The sequence below is a fragment of the Canis aureus genome, chromosome 29, assembly GCF_053574225.1.
Source record: "Canis aureus isolate CA01 chromosome 29, VMU_Caureus_v.1.0, whole genome shotgun sequence".
NCBI classification, from domain to species: Eukaryota; Metazoa; Chordata; class Mammalia; order Carnivora; family Canidae; genus Canis; species Canis aureus.
Window position 1 is genome coordinate 368,373 of NC_135639.1, and position 18,073 is coordinate 386,445.

The 18,073-nt window shown below is 70.9% G+C and overlaps 1 protein-coding gene and 1 long non-coding RNA gene across 2 annotated transcripts; both read right to left on the reverse strand.

Annotated features, from left to right (window-relative positions):
- Window positions 1-5,854: 5,854 nt before the first annotated feature.
- Window positions 5,855-8,978, reverse strand: LOC144300901 (uncharacterized). The gene is made up of 4 exons (XR_013367627.1): window positions 8,867-8,978; window positions 8,265-8,385; window positions 6,847-6,907; window positions 5,855-6,117 (listed from the first exon to the last, which is right to left on the reverse strand). It is a non-coding gene; the product is annotated as an uncharacterized LOC144300901 (long non-coding RNA).
- A 4,345-nt stretch (window positions 8,979-13,323) lies between these two features.
- VENTX (VENT homeobox) lies at window positions 13,324-16,930 on the reverse strand. Its single transcript, XM_077877006.1, is given in 4 exon segments — window positions 13,324-14,031; window positions 14,033-14,143; window positions 14,978-15,138; window positions 16,696-16,930. Coding segments are annotated over 4 exon segments (777 nt in total). The 3' UTR covers window positions 13,324-13,761.
- Between the last annotated feature and the right edge of the window lie 1,143 nt (window positions 16,931-18,073).

Sequence of the window (18,073 nt, forward strand, 5' to 3'; positions counted from 1 at the left end):
TGGAAGAGTGTGATGGAAGAGTGTGCTACACGGCGCGGAGCTCGAGCTCCTCAACTCGCTCCTTCCCGCCCGGGCTCGAGCAGGGCCCCTCCCCCGCCCGGAGGCCGCGGCCCCGGGGCCCGAGGGAACGGCTGGCGGTCCCGCCCCTTCCGGGCGCCGTCTCCCGGCAACGGCCCCAACAGCCCGGCCCGTCGCCCCGCCCCTTCCGGCTCCCGGGGCTCTGCGGGCGCCGTCTCCCGGCAACGGCCCCAACAGCCCGGCCCGTCGCCCCGCCCCTTCCGGCTCCCAGGGCTCTGCGGGCGCCGTCTCCCGGCAACGGCCCCAACAGCCCGGCCCGTCGCCCCGCCCCTTCCGGCTCCCGGGGCTCTGCGGGCGCCGTCTCCCGGCAACGGCCCCAACAGCCCGGCGCGTTCCATGCCGGGCTCCTCCAGGCTGAGCGCGCAGTCCCCGCCGCCGCCGCCGCCCGGCGCCCTCCGCGCCCTCCGCGGCCTCCGCGGCCTCCGCGCCCGGCTGGACGGGCTCCCGCTCACCGCCCGCAGCACCACCGGGCCCGGGACCTCAGCGACGGCGGCGAGGGCGCCCGGCGGTCAGACCCGGCGGCCCGGCTCGCGGCCTCCCTGCCGTGGCGCAGCCCGGGCTCCCCCGCAGCCGCTCCTCCCCCGGGGCACCCACGCCGCGCTGGGTCTCCGGCCCCCTCTGCCCAGGGGTCGCGGGCGCTGCCCCGGGTGGAAGCGGGGTGGATGCCAGGCTCCGCGCCGCGCTGAGCTCGCACCCCTGCCGCTGCGGTGATGCTCGCGGCCCCGTTGACCTGCACAAGCACGTCCGCCTGCAGCACAGACCTGGAGCGTCCTCGAGGCAGGGCGCCCCCTCCCTGGCCCGCTGGCCCTGCAGCCTCCCGGCTCCCTGCAGCGGCCAGGGCCAGGGCGCCAGTCCCAGTCCAGCCCGAGCTGACCACGGCGCTCACCCGCCGGCCCAGCCGTCGTTCTGGGGCACAGAGGCCGGGCAGTGAGCGGGCCCTTCCGCTGGGAGGACCGGCCTAAGAGCCTAAGCAGCGGCCCTGGCGGGCAAGGACGGGGACCCTGAGGAAGTGACAGCAGGATGACGTGCGCGGGACCCAGGACTGCATCGGGGCTGCAGTGGGGAGCAGGGACAGGGCCCCTGCGTTCCTCAGGCTGTCCCGGGGGGCTCTGGGGCCCGGGCCTGCGGGGACGGGCCTGCGGGCCTACGACCTCTGACCCTGCTGCGTTGGTCATGCTGGGATGTGGCTCCCTGCCGCGACGGGAGGTGGGCTGAAGCCCTGGGCTGCAGACGGCAGCGCAGCCCCAGCCCTTGGCCCTTCCCGGGCCTGACCCGCCCGCCCCAGGGCCGTGCAGACTCTGTGCCGAACATCCGCTGCCAGCTGGGCCGGGCCGGGCTGTCTCCCCGTCCCGTTTGTCCCCCCACCCGAGGCTGTGACTAGAAACGCAGGCAGGTGTGTTGGCAGCAGGAGTGATGGGCCGGTGCCCGCCCCTTGCTGGCCCGCCCCTCACTGTGCACCCTTTAAAATCCTCGCAGGGCCCGGGACCCCACGGTGCCAGTGCCGACAGGCCGTGGGCAGACCTCACCACCTCCGCGCTTGCCGGTAGTACCCAGGTGCCTGGAGGGACAGGGTCCGAGGGGTGAGGCCCTCGCACCACTCACTTCTCTTGGGGGTTTGGGGCAGACGCACCGTTGCCCCCTCTCAGCCCGGGGCATTGTCTGGGCCTGTGCTTCCCGCAGGGGACGTTGTGCTGAGGCGGGGCGGGGGGCGCGGGGCCGGCCGTCCTCGTGGGCTGCTGACTCTTGGAAGCAGGCTGAGTACGTGCCGCGGCCCCCGCGCACCCCTGCCGTCCAGCGTCCCGCACCCATGAACCGAGCAAAACCAAGCAGAGCCTGCCCGAGCCCCCCGGCCGCGGCCCGGAACACAGGGCGAGGGGGAGCGCCCGCCCCTCCCGTGACCACCCCTTCCTCTGCGTCCTGCGCCCCGACTCCCTTCCCACTGCCCAGAACCCCCTGCTGCACGGTCACCCGTCACCCGTGGGTCTCACGCCGCTGTCGGCCTGGGCTGAGGCTGCGCACAGGTGTCGGGGCGCTCCCGGGGTGCCGGCGCCCCTCAGACCCGCGTGCTCTCAGGTTCTGCACGTGAAGGTGGCCGGGCTGGAGCGCCTGGGAGAGCTGGGGGCCCTGTGACCCGCTGCCCACCGCCCCCAGCGCCCCCAGCGCCCCCAGGGCCCCTGCACCCAGCAGGCTCAGGGTGGGCCTCTGCGGCACGGGGTGCTCAGGGGCGGCGCGAGGGCCCCCAGCCCCTTGCCCCCCAGCTCCCCCGCCCCATCGGCAAGTGAAGACGTGGGCCTTGTTCCCTCCAGCCCCGAGCTGTGCTGCCGTCATTGCGGCCGCGCAGTTCCTCTCTGGGGGGTGTTGCATCACGCAGGTGGTTGGCGGAGCCGCAACATCCTGCGGCAGCCACACTGGCCTCCTGTGGAGGGTTCTGCAGAGGCGCTCTGGGGTGCGCCTGTGGGCTCGCCCCAGGTTCCCCAGGGAGGGGGCATGTGAAGAGTGGGAAGTGCCCTCGATGAGTGGCTCCAGGCGACCCCCCAAGACGGCCTGGTGCTGCTCTGGGGTCCCCTGGCCTGCGGGATGGCAGGGGGCTGCACCCTCCTGCTGGGAGCACCCCTACCCGGCTCCCACTGCCCCCGCCCCACCTCCTGCAGCCTGAGCCTGGCCCTGCGCGGCTCAGGAAGCTGCGTCAGAGCCACAAGCCACCTCAGCAGCTCTGAGTCAGACTGTCCAGGCCCCGCAGCCACCGAGGCCCGCGTCGGGGCTTGCAGCTGGGTGCAGCAGGGCCCGAGGTTTGGGTCTCCCCAGCCGGGAGGCACGTGGAGACTCGGGTCCGGTGGCATCTGGGCGGCACCCGGGCACCGCGGTGGATGGAGGGGGGCTCAGAGGTCTACACAGCCTGCCCTGCAGGACGGGGAGCTGCCAGGCGGTGGGGGGCCCGGCTCCTGCTCCGGAGTCCACACCCCACTAGCCCTGAACGTCTGGGCTACAGGTGGCGCTTGCTTGTTCCGGGACATCAGCGTCAAGAGCCACAAAATCTGCCTGGACACCGGGTCACCAGAGCCCACGGCGGCCTCTTGGTGGCTGCGGGACAGGTGGGAAGTGGCTGAGCCCGGATGTGCAGGGGCCAGTACAGCTGGGGACCCGCCTGCCTGCTCCTGCCCGGGGCTCACTGGCAGAGGTGGCCCTCGGGGCTGCGTCCTGGGGTAGAGGCAGGACGGCGCTGGCCCCACAGCCTGGAGCGGTCCTGAGCATCTGGGGCCGGGTGGGAGGGGCACGTCCAGCCAGACCTGGACCCCAGACCTGGTGGGCGGGTGGCCGGGCACTGGGTTCTGGGTCCTCGGCGGTGACTCCGCGGGACGGGGGGGGGGCAGCTGCAGCCCCTGCAGGCTGTGTTGTGTCCTGGGCCACTGCAGAAGCCCTTCCCCAGCAAACACCCCCAAACTGAGACCCCAACGGGGGCTCCCTCTGGCCCCACAGCACCCACGACCTTGGTGCCGTCTAGGGTGCCTCACAGGGGACTCCAGGTAGGAGGTGTGGGTCTGCAGCCCCTCGGGGCCTCCCCGGTGTGCCTGCATCTCGGGGTGCCCCAGGTTGCGGAGCCAGGGTTCCCTCAGGGCCTGGACAAAGCTGATGACAGCAGGGCACCAGGGCGCTGTGGGCCCCACCACCCAGTCCTGTTTCCAGGGGCACCTAGGGCCACCTCAAGGTCAGGCCCAAGAGGCTTCTGGACCCTCCCCTGGGGAGGTGGGACCCCAGCACCGAGCCACAAACTCCCTCTGGGGGGCCTCATGCAGGTTCTGCGGGGGTGGGGGGGCCACCTGGCCTGGGCGCTCAGGCCTCCGCAGCGTGGGGTGGGCTGGGTCACAGCCCCCCAGGTGCACGGAGTGGCCACCTCCCGGGTGAGTGACCGGCCGCGTCGGGAGGAGGGGACCTTAGGACCAAGGACCCCCGCCACCGCCCCCCGCAGCTGCTCTCCAGTTCGAATCAGCTGTGTGTGGGTGGACGGAGGGCAAGCGCCAGAGCCCGATGCTGCCCGCGGGCCCGCAACCAGCCCCTGCACCAGCGCAGACCCCGGAGCAGACCCCAGAGCCGCTGCCCGAGGTTCCCGGGGCTGCAAGAGGGGGGGGGGAGGGGGCGGGAGGGGGGCAGGGGGCAGAGCTCGGCGCCCTGCAGTCTTGTTTTTAAGCTTTTAAGGGGAAGGCGAAGGTGGCGCGGGCTGCAGACCTGCACGGTGACCCCACCCCCTGCCCAGGAGAGCCCAGCACCCCGGCCTCTGTGCAGCGGCAGACCCGCTCCCCCCCACCCCCCCACTCCTGGGGCGGCCCGGGTCTACCCACTTCCTCATTTGTAAAATGGGGAACTAAGGATCCCACTGCCCCTCCCGTCCCCGGGGCTGGCCCAACCCCCACCACGTGGACTCCCCTTCCTGACCCGGGAGATGGGCCACACCCAGCGAGGTGTGTGGGGCTGCGACACGCGGTGCCCAGCTGGGCCGGGGCCTGGGGGCGCTGCTGCGGGGGGGTGTCCCCGTGGGCAGACGCCCGACCGCAGGGCCTGCCCCCCCCATGCCCGCCCGCTGCCTCAGGAGCATAGGTTGTCATGAATTTTTTGTGTTTGTTTGTTTGTTTTGGTTTTCATGAATTTTGAAACAACGGATCCGACTGTCGTCCCCTTGCACCCCCGTTTCCAGCCCCATGTGTGCGTGCGCGTGTGCAGGAGGCTGGGGAGCCCCGGCCCGACTGCTGGGACACGCAGCAGCTCCTGGTGGCCTGCGGTGCCGCGGGCAGTGGTGGGGAAGCAAGGGGCAGGGCCCTGTCCCTGCTGGTCCCGGTCCTGGTCCTGGCGAGCGGGACGACGGGGGGCGGGGGGGGGCAGCGTCCCCACCTTGGTGACACAGGCCCTCCGGCGGCAGAGGGAACCGCAGGCGGCGTGGGGGGGCCGGGGAGGGGAGTGACGGGCGGTGGAGAGCGGTGGCCAGGGCAGCCCCGCGGGGTGGACACAGGAGGTTGGTGGCCCCGGCCCTGGGGCAGCAGGTGCAGAGAGCCTGGGGTCCGAGGCCTGCGGGCTGGCGGGTCACGGCTTGGGGATCCTTTGCTCTGAGAAAGGTGGGAGCCGCTGGTGGGTGCTGGGCAAGCGAGCGGCTCACCGTTGTGTCACGATCCTCGTGACCCCGACCCCCAGTGGACGAGGCCCGGACGAGGCAGTGGACGCCTGAGGAGCCTGCGGCTCTGGCTGTGCTTTGGAGGCGGAGGGAGCAGGATGGCACAGGCGTCCTCGGCGTCGCTGATGAGACGTGTCCAGAATGCCAGCAAACGGGAAGGATGCCTGCATCCCAGGGGGCGCGCCACCCCAGGGCCCGGGGTCACCTGGGGGTCGGGGTAGTGCCTGGGCTGGGGGGGATTCTGGGTGGGGAGTGTGGTTGCATGGCCGCTGGTTCAGAGCTCAGCACGTGTCTTTGCGGCGTCCCCTGCACCTGTGCCCCCTGCACCCAGACCCCCTGCACCCGCGCCCCCTGCACCTGTGCCCCCTGCACCCAGACCCCCTGCACCTGTGCCCCCTGCACCCGGACCCCCTGTACCCGCGCCCCCTGCACCTGGACCCCCTGCACCCACGCCCCCTGCACCTGGATCCCCTGCACCTGGACCCCCTGCACCTGCACCCCCTGCACCAGGCCCCCCTGCACCCATGCCCCCTGCACCCGGACCCCCTGCACTGGCCCTCCCTGCACCAGCCCCCCCTGCACCGGGCCCCCCTGCACCCGCCCCCCCCCCCGCGTCTATAAGGGAGCCCCGCGGCGCGTGGGTGCAGAGACACGCCCTGCTGATCGGAACCGCGTTGCTGAGAAGGCCCGTTTCTGCAGAACTCACTTCGGAAACAACGTATGAAATTAGGTCAAAGCTTGAAATAAGTCGGAGCGCACGGAGCAGAGGCGAGGACTGCGTGGCCGCGCGGCCCGGGCGCAGGGAGCCAGCGTGAGGACCCGGCTCCTTGGGGCCCGTCCCCATCCGTGTTGCTGTTTCCATAGCTGTTGTTCTGTGACTGGGGAAACCACAGCAACTAAGGGTTCTTCCTGGTGCTCGGGAGCTGAGACCCCCCCCGGGACCAGGGGGCGCAGGAAAGCTCAAAACTGGACGAAGCCTGGACCCACGGCCCCGGCCCACGGCCCCCCCCGCCGGGAAGCAGCCTCGGGCCAGGAGGCGGCTGATGGGCGTCCTCAGGGTGGCCCTGTCCCCGGGGAGGGGGGACCCCACATCCAGACCCTTCGGGCCCTCCACGCCCTCCCCCTGTTCTCAGAGGGGCTTGGCCTCCCCCCACGCGGTGAAATAAACGGATACCTCCCCCACCCCTGCCACTGCCCCCATCCCTCGGGCCGGCCCAGCTGCCGTCCAGGCAGAGGTCAAGGGGGCGGGCGGGGGACCGCGGGTCCGAGGAGGGGCTGCAGGGCCGGGCTAGAGGCCGCGGCACCCTGGATGTCCTCGTGGTGGCCGTCACCCGCATCGGGATCGCCCCCCAGGCTCCTGGCCCTGGTTGGCACAGGGCCAGCTTGCCCGCCCTGCCCCGCGTGGAGCCGTGTCGAGCTGCCGACTGGCGGGTACTGAGCCCCCTCGGGGCTCCCGGGGGAGCGCCCACCCTCCAGGCTGGGCCCCAGGAGAGACCAGCAGGGCTGAGGGTGGAGGGTCAGCTGGTCCCTCCTGAAGACGCGCACCATGTCTGCCCCCCTCTCGCAGGGCCGCCGCCCCGGCCCCGCCCCGGCCGACCCTCCCTTACCTGCTCCCCAGTGTCCCTGGGGGCCCAGCCGCGGGCACCTGCCTGGTCACCCCTCCAGCGCCTGGGGACAGAGGGCAGGGGCTCTGCTCACTTGCATTCCCAGGCTCGGAGGCCTCGCCGTCCCTCCCCATCAGGGTCCCAGAGCACCCCCGACCCCGTGCACGCCCACCCACACGTGAGCGCACACTCAGTCCCCCGGGGCGCCCTCCTTTGCTCCCACCAGCCGTTGGGACTGGTCCTCTTCCCCGTGACCCAGAGCCGCGGGGAGCAGCCCCTTCCCCAGATTCAGCGGCCTCTGGGCCTTCCCGGCTGGGTCCCAGGCAGGGGGCCCTGGGGACACGGCGCCCGCAGCCTCCCCGAGCCAGCCAGCCAGTTTCTCTGTGGACAGAGTGGGGAGGGGGCCCCCGAGGGTCCCCGGAGCCCGGGCCCTGGATGCTGGGCTCGGCTTGCTGTCGGGGCCTCGGTTCCCCTCAGCACAGGGCCCCAGGACCGGGGCTCCCAGAGCTGCCGAGGGGCCTGCGGTTGGGGGGCCGGGGGCCGAGGGCGTGTCTCCGTGGGCGAGCTGGCCGAGGACCCGAGGGACACAAAGGGACCACGAGTGAACGGCAGTGGCCGTCGTCAGAGCCCCGTCCCAGCGTGAAAGCCCCCGAGCCCGGGGCAGTGGGGACCTGGCTCAGCCTGGCTCCAGGCCGGGGTGCGGGGGGCCCAGCCGGGGCAGGCGGGCAGGAGCGCGAGGGGTGCTGAGGCACACACACAGGGCTGCCCGGTCAGCACTTCCTCGTGGGTGCGGGTCCCGGAAAGGCCAAGGGTGCCTGGGAAGGGCCTGTGCGCAGTGGCCTTGGACGGCAGAGGGGGGTTCCCACGGCCGCCGTGCTCGGGCCGCCCGAGAAGTGGAAGAAAATATCAAGAAGCCGGATTATCTCCCCCAGAGGGAGTCACAGCCTTGAAACCCTGACGCAGGGAGGCCCAGGGAGGCCGAGGCAGGGCCCCCCCAGCCAGCCTTAACCCTTTGCCGCCCCTCCCGTGGGCCCGGGCATCCTCCTTCAGAGCCTCTGGGCACAGGCCGCAGGTGGCTGCAGGTGGCCGCAGGTGGCCCCAGGGACCCAGGAGCCTCCGCTGAGGTCAGGCTGGCCGCTCCGTCCCCCTGCCCAGGGCGCCCGGGCCCAGGTGGTCCCAGCAGCACCCGCCCAGCCCAGGGCCGAGGATGCAGACCCAGCCTGGTTCCCGGGGAGTCCCCGCCACAGACACCTTGGGGAGCAAGTCGGAACCCAGGGCCCCAGCTCACTCCAGGCAGATGAAGGATTAACAGTTGCTGCTCCCCAGCCCTCGGCGGAAGGGCGCCCTTGTTCTAGTGGGGGGCTCGCTCCCCTGGGTGGGCTCCTGCGGGCCAGATTTCCACACCCAGACGCAGCCTTTACCTTCATGCCCCAGGGGGCTTGGCCATTCTCGGGCAACTGAGGCCAGGAGTGTCGCCCCGGGGAGCTGGGCCCCTGTGGAGGGAGGGGCTGCTGACCCCGCCTGGCCTAGGCTGCAGGGCGCCTGCGGGGAGCAGTGGGGAGCTGCAGGGCATCCAAGAAAGTGTGGGGCAGGCTGGGGTGCAGGGCAGGCTGGGGGGCCTGGACAGACTGGGGTGCAGGGGGGGCCAGGCAGGCTGGGGTGCAGGGCAAGCTGGGGGGCCTGGGCAGACTGGAGTACAGGGGGGCTAGGCAGGCTGGGAGGCCTGGGCACACTGGGGTGCAGGGGGGGCTAGGCAGGTTGGGGTGCAGGGCAGGCTGGGTGCAGGCTGGGGTGCAGGCTGGGGTACAGGGCAGGTTGGGGGGACTGGGAAGACTGGGGTACAGGCAGGTTGGGGTGCAGGCTAGGGTGCAGGGCAGGCTGGGGTGCAGGCTGGGGTGCAGGGCAGGCTGGGGGGCCTGGGCAGACTGGGGTGCTGGGGGGCTAGGCAGGCTGGGGTGCAGGGCACACTGGGTGCAGGCTGCGGTGCAGGCTGGGGTACAGGCCGGGTTGGGGGTCTGCAGACCTGTGGGCTGCTCTCGGGGCACAGAGGAGAATCAGTGGGGTTAACTGCAGGGCCAGGGCTGAGGCGACAGCCGGGACAGCCCCTCCGCACGGGAACAGCACAGGGAGGGAGCGAGTCGTCTTGAAGGACACCCCTTATCGCCCATCAGGCCGGTGCCAAGCACGTCCTCCCAGGGCCAGCAAGGACGTTTTCTGTCTTGTAGGCAGAGGGAGGGCCGGGTCCGGGGTGTGTGCAGGGGTGGGGGCCACTCTTGGGGTCCAGGGTGCCCAGGGTTTAAGTGGGTGACACTTAAAGCCCCTTCGCAGGGGGCTCTGGCCGGGTGACAGCGCCCGAGACGCAGAGCCCAGGCCTTGGTGGACCCCGGGGGCTGGCGGACGGGACGGCTCCCTGGGGGTGGGGTCTGCGAAGACCCGGTCCCTCGGCTGGCCTCCCCCAGTCCCTTGTCTCCCCCCGGGGGGGCCGCCCGCACACAGTGGTCTGACCCGGGCTCCCTGCAGGCAGGAGCTGCCCGGCGGCTGAGGGTGCAGGCAGGGCCCCAGGTCTGAGGGTCACTCGGCGCGAGGCGACCAGGCGGCGGCTGGGAGCGGGACGGGCGGCCAGGGCAGCCCCGTGGGGTCCTGCTGCCGGCGACTCTCCCGACGGCTCCGCCAGGCTGACCTGGACCCGCAAACGCCACGTGTGCGGGAGGCTGGGCCACGGGGGTCGGGGCTGGGGGGACCCCACGGAGCGCCCGGCCCCTCGGCGGCCTCGGCCTGGCAGGAGCGGAGGGAGGACCCCGGGCACAGGACCTCCCTGGTCACGGGGGGCCCTCGGTGGATCTGGGCCCTGCCCCCCCCCGCAGGGGACTGGCCACCCCACACCCGGATGACGCCTTGGGCTGCGGGGGGCCCATGAGGTGACGGCGGGGGCCAGTGACTCCCAGCTGCCGGCCACTCGGGGGCCCGGCCTGACAGGCCTCTCCATACCCTTCTGGGCTCCTGATAATCAGGAAAACAAGTTTAAGGAAACAAAGGGGCGACGTGGGGATCGATGCTCGGGAGCAGGGCCTGCCCCACCCACCGTCTGTCTGTCCGTCCTCCCAATGACCCACCTCAAGGAGCCCAAGGTCAAGGGCGACAGTGTGTTTCCCAGAAGCCCTGGGGCAGGTCTGTGGGGCCTGCGACCCGGGGCACCGGGCAGGACCCCTGTGGTATCAGGGCACAGCGGCCACCGCAGGGGGGAGGCTGGGGTACGGGCTCCGCAGCCGCTCCCCGTCCAGCCAGTGTGAGCGGGTTTGGGGCGCCCCTGCCTCCTCCAGCAGCGGACAGGGGGACACCCCTTTGCTTCCCCGTCGTGGGCTCAGGGAGCCTGTGTCCCCGGCTGGCCAGCTGGGCTCTGCGCCTCTGTGTCCGTCAGCCCGAGGACCGGCCCCATGGCGACCGCAGGCCTCCAGCTGCTCAGGCCACCCCAGGGCCCAGGCCTCGGTGCGGCGGGTCCAGGGGCCACGCGTGTCCACGGGAGGCCAGGGGCTGTGCGCTCTCGCGGCTTACCCCGGCGCCGTCAGGTTTAGATGCGGCGGCGTCCACCCCGTGCTGCGGGCGGGCAGCGCCGAGGGGCTGCTGTGTGTACACGCACATGCACTTGCACACACACACGCACACGCGTGCATGCACAGTCTGGGCAGGTGCCTGCCGAGGAGGTGTCAGCGGGGCAGCTCGGCTCCCGCACCGAAGTAGGTGCCCGGGCAGTGCCTGCCCACGTTGGGAAACAAGTCGGTCCCCATGGGGGGCGTCCAGCACTGTGTTCACAGGGTGAACAGGCTGCGGGTGGCAGGCGGGGGCCCTAGTCCGAAACAGAAGGCCTTCGGGTCCCCACCTGCCCGTCCAGCACCCCCCGCCCCCCGCACAGCGCGTGGTCTCGGCACGGGAGCCTCCGGTCCTTGGGCAACTGTCCCCGGGTGTGCGGGGGCCCAGGGACAGCCGTCCACCTGACCCTCTGGGCTCCCGGGCGGTGTTCCCGGGGGGGTCTGGGACTCACTGCCAGGGGCTCCGGCGGGGCAGGGGGGGACAGGGACAGACGCGCACTTTCCGGGCCCTGACGCAAGCAGTGGCGCGTTGGCAGATAAGTGCGGGCCAGGCTGGCGGGCTCCCAGCTCCGGGCGGCCGCCCCCCGGCCCGGGCCCCGCTCAGCGCTGTGCTCACAGCTCCTCTTTGTGCCCCAATCTCGCAGGCGTGGGGGTGGACGGGGCCTTGGCACGGCTGGACGCGGGACCCACGTGACAGCGGTCGCTCCGCCCGCCCGGCCCCAAGGTCGCTGCCTCGCATAAAGGGGCCCGACGGGCCGGGCTGGAGGCAGAGCTCGGGGCCAGCAGCCCGCGGCCAGCAGCCCGGCTCTCCTCCCAGCTCGCACGCTCCGCCGCCGCCCGGACCCGCCGCCTGGGACCTGCTGCCCGGACCCGCTGCCGCCTGTACCCCCCACCGCCCGGACCTGCCGCCCGGACCCGCGCCCGCGCCCGCTCACGGGCCCTCCCGACGGCGAAGCTGCTCGCTGTTCCTTTTTCCTATGCATATACTTCTTTGAGGGTCTGGCCTGAAGAGGTGTAAGGCATGGGAAAAGGGGGTAACGAGGTCCTCCTCGCGCCACGGAGCCGCCCGGGCCGCCGGGCGAGGTGGGTCCTGATCGATCGCAGGACGAGGCTTTGGTGCGGGCCCCGGGGGCTCTGGACGGGCGCTGGGCCCTGGCTGACCTTTGCCCCCAGGGGCCAGGGAGCGCCCAGAGCCGGGGAAGCTGCTGGGACAGGACGTGGGTGGGGGGCAGGCCGGGGGGCTGGGGCCGGGGTGGCTCCGCAGAGGCTTGGGGGGCGGGGGGCGCTGGGTCAAGGCCTGTAACCGCGAGTGTCGTTCATGTTCTGATCAGAAATGTCAATAAAGCTAATTTCGTGGGAACCTAAATGTGATTGTTTTGATAACTGGTTTGAACCGAAGCCGCGTGGGTTGGTGCGGGGCTGTCTCCTGGCTGCCGGGGGGTGGGGGGCGCGGGGGGCGGGCTCTGGGGAACTTAGGGCGGAGCAGGTGCGACCCCGGGGAAGGGCTGGGATTCGCCGACCGGGGTGGGGGCCGGCGTCCCTGGAACCTGGGGCCTGAGGTTCCCGTGTAGACAAATGGACAGGAGCTTCCATGGCGACTGTGGGGCCTTGGTTGGCGAGTCGCCCAGCAGACCGGCCCCTCGGCCCCGCGCCCGGCGCCCCCTGCCCTCCTTTGATAGCTCCTCCCCCCAGGGCCGCGGTGGGAGGGGGGTGGGCGGCCCCAGGAGACCTCGGGTGCAGGTGCCGCCCCGGGGCCCAGCACCAGTCAGTGCGGCCAGGAGAGCCCTCTGGGTTCCCGACTGACCCCCCCACCCCCGTAGGCCACTCTGGGGAGGGGGAGGAGGAAGGGGAGGGGGAGGGGCAGAGCTGTCCCTGAGGCTGGTGTCAGCCGCAGCCACAGTGGGGACACCCTCGGAGTGTGGGGACGCCCGCCGTCCTGCGAGCAGTGGGGTGGGGGACTCGCCCATGAGCCACACTGTGCCTTCCCTGGGGAGGGGGTTCCCAGTCATCCACGACCTGCCCAGTGCGGGGGAGGGTCCTGGGGGCTGCAGGGGGCGCCAGGGCTGCTGCATGGGGGCCTCACGCTGCCCCTCAGGCCGCGGCTGCTGGACGAAGGTGGGGTCCCGGGGACAGTCCTCCCTCTCGCCCGGGTGCCCCGGACTGGAACGTGTGCGGAGAATCGTGCCACAGGCCAGGAGCTGCGTGTTCTCACCAGTCGGGTGCCCTGAAGCCAGGCCCGGCAGGGGCAGGGGCAGCGTGTGTTCAGCAAGCCTGTGACCTCCGCTCTGCTGGCAGGGCTGGGGGTGCCCCCCCCTCACCGCCTGGGGCCCTCGGCCTGTGGGCTGGGCCTGCACCCCCAGCCAGCGTCCCTGCAGCCCCGCGGCCTGGACACAGGCTCCACCCCAGGGACCCACAACCTGGCCCTGTGGCCACCTGGTGTTTCAGACGTGAGACCTGCAGGGAACCGGGCTGCTCCTGGCCGGGGCTTGGCCCCCCGCGGAGGGAGGTGGGGGAGGCCTGTGGCGCCCGGCCCTTCGGACAAGCGACCTCCGAGGAGCACCAGCTGGCATCCACTATAAAGCCCCCGTTTTCTGTAAACTGGAATGTAGGTTTTTGGCAAAAAGACTATTTCTCTCACAGGCTCCTGGGTCTGTGCTGAGCCCCAGCCAGCTGTCCTGTGCTGGTCACAGCCGAGGGCGACTGCTGGTCATGAAGGCCGCTCGGGTTACAGAGAGGAGGCCCAGGGGTGTCCGCTGCCCGGAGTGAGCTGCTGCTTCAGCCGCGGGATGCCCAAGCTGCGGGGGGGGGGGCGGATCCCGAGAGCAGAGGGACCACGCAGATGCACCTGGTGACATTTCCACGTTTGCACTCGAGGCACGAGGAAGTATCCAAATCTTTTTTATGATTTTATTTTTAGGTAAGCTCTCCGCCTGCCGTGGGGCGCGAACTCACAGCCCCAAGATCAACAGTCTCAGCCTCCACCATCAGAGCAGGCCAGGCGCCCCCGCAGCTTTATTTTTTCCAACACTTTATATTGAATATATTACTCTCCTATCACAGGCTACGAGCCCAACGTTTCAAAGTCCACTTTCGGCTTTGGGCTTTGTCCCCCGACCCCTCGTCGAGTCCTTAAACCGAGCCTGTAGTATCCAGGGAAGGAGCAGCTGGGTGGGGTGGGGGTTCCAGGTCCCGGCTGCCGAGGGGGCGCAGGGCTCGCAGGGTGGACGTCTCCCGGGGAGATGCGGGGCCCTGCGCGCACCCGCGCCGTGTGGACGGCAGGTCGGCCCCGCTCTGCTCCCGCTCCCGGCGGCCGCTGGGCTGTCACGCGTCCTCAGAAGGCATCCCCGGTCTGGGGCAGGGCACACAGGCCCCGGGGCACCCCGGACAAGGCCAAGGCCGGGCCCAGCTCCTGGCCCCCCGGGTCCGGGAGGCAGCACGTGGGAGGCTGTCTGCTGCACGAGGCCCACGCCAAGGCCACGGAGGCTCGATCCACCCGGCAGAGATCCCAGAAGGGGCCAGGGGGCTGCCCCAGAGCTGGAGGCCCCAGTGGGGGCGCCCAAGGACACAGCAGCCGCAGTGGCCTGCGCAGGGCGGGGGGGCGGAGGGCAGAAGGTCACTGGAGGGTGGAGCCCCCCGGGGAAGGGGCCGCTCAGCTGCGAGTCCTGCAGTTGGCGTTTGTGTTTCATCCGGCGATTCTGAAACCAGGTTTTTATCTGCGGGGAAACCTCCATCAGAGCAGGGGCGGGAACAGCCGCCCCCCACCAGGCCCGGCCCCCCTCACCTGCACCCCCGGAGAGCCTGGCCTGCACCCCCAAAAGCCTCACCTGCACCCCCGAGAACCTCACCTGCAGCCCCGAGAGCCTCGCCTGCACCCCTGAGCCTCACCTGTAACCCCCGAGAGCCTCGCCTGCAGCCCCAAGTCTTGCTTGCACCCCAAGAACCTTGCCTGCACCCCAAGAAACTCACCTGCATCCCCAGAGAGCCTCGTCTGCAGCCCTGAGAGCCTCACCTGCACCCCTGAGCCTCACCTGTAACCCCCAAGAGCCTCGCCTGCAGCCCCAAGAGCCTCGCCTGCACCCCCGAGACCTCACCTGCAGCCCCAAGAGCCTCACCTGCAGCTCTGACCCTCACCTGCACCCTGAGAGCCTCGCCTGCACCCCCGAGAAACTCACCTGCACCCTCGGAGAGCTTCGCCTGCACCCCCAAGCCTTGCCTGAACCCTGAGAGCCTCACCTGCACCCTGAGCCTCGCCTGCACCCCCGAGCCTCACCTGCAGCCCCGAGCCTCACCTGCAGCCCGGAACCTCACCTGCAGCCCTGAACCTCGCCTGCACTCCCAAGAGCCTCACCTGCAGCCCTGAGAGCCTCACCTGCACCCCTGAGCCTCACCTGCACCCCTGAGCCTCGCCTGCAGCCTGAGAGACTCGCCTACAACCCCGAGCCTCACCTGCACCCCCGAGCATCACCTGCCGCCCGGAGCCTCACCTCCAGCTCCGAGAGCCTCGCCTGCCGCCCCGAGAGGCTCACCCGCCGCCCCGAGAGGCTCACCTGCACCTCCGAGAGCCGCATGTCACGGGCCAGGCGCCGGCGCTCCAGGGGGCCCAGGTAGCGGCGCCGCCGGAAGGCGCTCTCCAGGGTGCTGAGCTGCTCTGCGGTGAAGGCCGTGCGCACGCGGGGCACCCGCAGGCCGTCCCCGTCCCTGCCCCACCCTGAGGGAGGACGGAAACGCCATCAAACGCCATCAGCCCAGCCGTCGGCCCATGCGGGATGGGGGGTGCCCAGCACCCAGTGCGTCAGGGCGCAGGCCCCTCCTCTGCCGCCTGGAGTGTGGGCTGGGGTCCGGGCGAGGAGGGCGCCTGGCGAACAGCTCTGCAGCCCCCCAGCAGTTTCGCCCAGGACGGCGGTGCCCCCAGGCTGCCCGCCCCCAACGTGAAGCTCTGGCAAGTCTGCGTCTAGTCCTTTTTTATTGATTTAAGATTTCCTTCCCTTGGGGCGTCCGGCAGACTCCCTGCTGAGCTTGGAGCCCGACCCCGGGATCAGGATCTGGGCCGAAACCAAGAGTCAGACACTCAAGCAGTGTCCCCCGGCGCCCGTGTGTCCGCCGGGAGGCGGCGGGAGGCGTGAGCGCTGGTGTGCGGAGCTCGGCTACCTGGTCGGGCCTCACCCAAATGCCAACGGGCTCTAGTGCTGGTGTGGGGGGAGCAGAGCTTACCAATGACTTTAACACTTCCCTGGAAGCAGGCAGGGGACCAGAGGAGCGACCCTTGCTTCGGAGGGGGCGGGGGCAGGGTGTAAGGGGTCGGGGCGCAGGGATGACTGGCTGGCTTTTGTTGGGGAGGGGGCACTGGTTGCAGAGAATAAACGTAGAATTTAACTTCATTGAAGTATAGCATTTTCCCCTAAGATCAAACTCGTTCAAAAATGAACTTAACAGGGGCGCCTGCCTTTGGCTCAGATCGCGATCCCAGGATTGGGATCGAGATCGCATCGGGCTCCCTGCATGGAGCCTGCTTCTCCCTCTGCCTGTCTCTCATGAATAAATAAATAAATCTTAAAAAAAAATGAATTTAACAGATAACATCAATCCCACTTTTGATCACATAGGGCTTTTTTTTTTTTTTTTTTAAGATCCTATCCATCTGTTCACGAGAGACACAGAGAGAGAGACAGAGGCAGAGGCACAGGCAGAGGGAGAAGCAGGCTCCATGAGGGGAGCCTGACGTGGGACCCGATCCCGGGACTTTAGGATCACACCCTGGGCCAAAGGCGGCGCCAAACCCCTGAGCCACCCGGGCTGCCCTGACCACGCAGGGCTTTAAACCTAAAAGCAATGATTACGTCACAAAGACCGAGAAACGCTCCGCAGTGAACGGCAAGGGGTCAGGGGGACGCCCTGCAGCCGAGGCCCGGAGCTCCCAGGTGCAGACAGCAGGGCGCCCCGAGCCACCCCGCAGGGCCGCCGGTGCACCGCCAACGGGCCGGAGTCCCGAGGCCTGGGCGCCCAGTGGGCGGGCTCTGTGAGCTTCAGGACGTGCGTGTCCAGCCCCGACGGCCGACCGCACGCCGGAAGCCCGGGTCCCCCACGGTGCGAAATGACCGTGTCACGGCTCAGGGCCACACGCCAGCCCTTCCAGGACGTGGGAGGCGGGGAGCCCCAGGGGGCCTAAAGACAGGAGACCCCGCCCCCGTGGCTTTGTAGTCCAGGCCTCCCCCCAACCCTCCCGGCTCCCATCTGGGAAGGGAGGCACCCCCCGCCCCAGCCTTACCAGCCGTGGGCGTCCGGGGCGCACACGCTTCTGAAGACTTGGCCTCCTCCACGCCTGCACCGTGCAGGGGCTCCGCGCTGCTGCACCCCCTGGCGGGAGCGGAGGGGCCCCCCCGAGGGGCTTCAGCAGGCCTGGAGGGCGGTGACGGCCCCCCGCGGCTGCTCTGGGAAAGCCAGTCCACCGAGCCGAAGCTGGACGGCCCGCGGCCGCTGGGCAGGGGAGGGGACGGAGACATGGCTGCTCACAGGACAGAGGGGGTGACGCACAGGGTTCCCGCAGCACCGACGGCGGCTAAGGCACCAGGTCGTCCGCCGCCTTAGCGTTTATAAGCTCCGGAGGAGGCGGGTGGGAGGCCGGCCTGCGTAGCCGCTCAGAGCCTCGCCCACCCCCAGATAAGTAGCACCTAATTGCCTTCGATTCAGAGGCACAAAGGAGGCCATTCACACCTCCCCCGGCTCCGAGATGTCTGCGGCGGGGCGGGGCTGAGCCCGGCGGAGGCTGGTCACGTCCTTTCATCCCCCACCCCCACCGGGTGGCCCCTCCCAGCTGAGCACCCAAGCTGGAGGCTTGTCCTTCGGGGTGAGGAGCCGCCTCCTCTCCAGCCCGCGGGGTCTGCGGTGCCGAAGGCGGCAGGTGTGCCCACCTGAGGGAGGGCATGCTTCCCGGAGGGGGAGCAGCATCACCGGCGGGGGTGGGGGCTCCCAGAGCAGGTGCCGCTGCCTCAGGCTGTCCGGCGGGGGGAGGAACGTAGGGCAGGGTGGGTGCTGCTGCCCGGGGAGCACCCACCGGCCCTTCCCTCTCAGACGGTACTCGGTGCCCCCACCCCCGCCTCCACTCTGCAGTGGCAGGAAGGAGGGGTGTCTGCCCTCAGGAGTGCGGCCCCGCCCTGCTGCTCCCGGACGACCCAGCGGGAGGGATGGAGCAGCCCGGTGCTGCCGAGAAGGGCCGCCCCACTGCCCAGCGGGGCCCAGAGCCGCCAGGGACGCGGCAGCCCGGGTTCAAGGCCTGTCCTCTCTCCGGGGACCCAGCCCCCTCCCACCTCCGCTGCTCGCCACCACCACTTTCTGCAGGACGGGACCGAGGGCCAGCGCCTTCGGCGTCCAGGGTGACCCGGGGCAGCCCGGAGCCCCCACCCCCCCACGCCCGCCCCCTGGGTGTGGTGGCCCTAGCCCACCGGCCGACTCCTGGGGGCGCCGGCGCCAGCCTGGGCGGGACCGTGGGATCAAAGGCCCCTCTGGCTGGGCCCGGATTAACACCCCCGGCCGCCCTCCGGCGGGCACAGCGGGAACGGCGGCGCTGACCCCGCCGGGAAGGGTCAGGGGGCCCGACGCCTCCGAGTCAGCGCAGTGGTCCGCCGGTGGCCGCGTCCCGGGCGGCG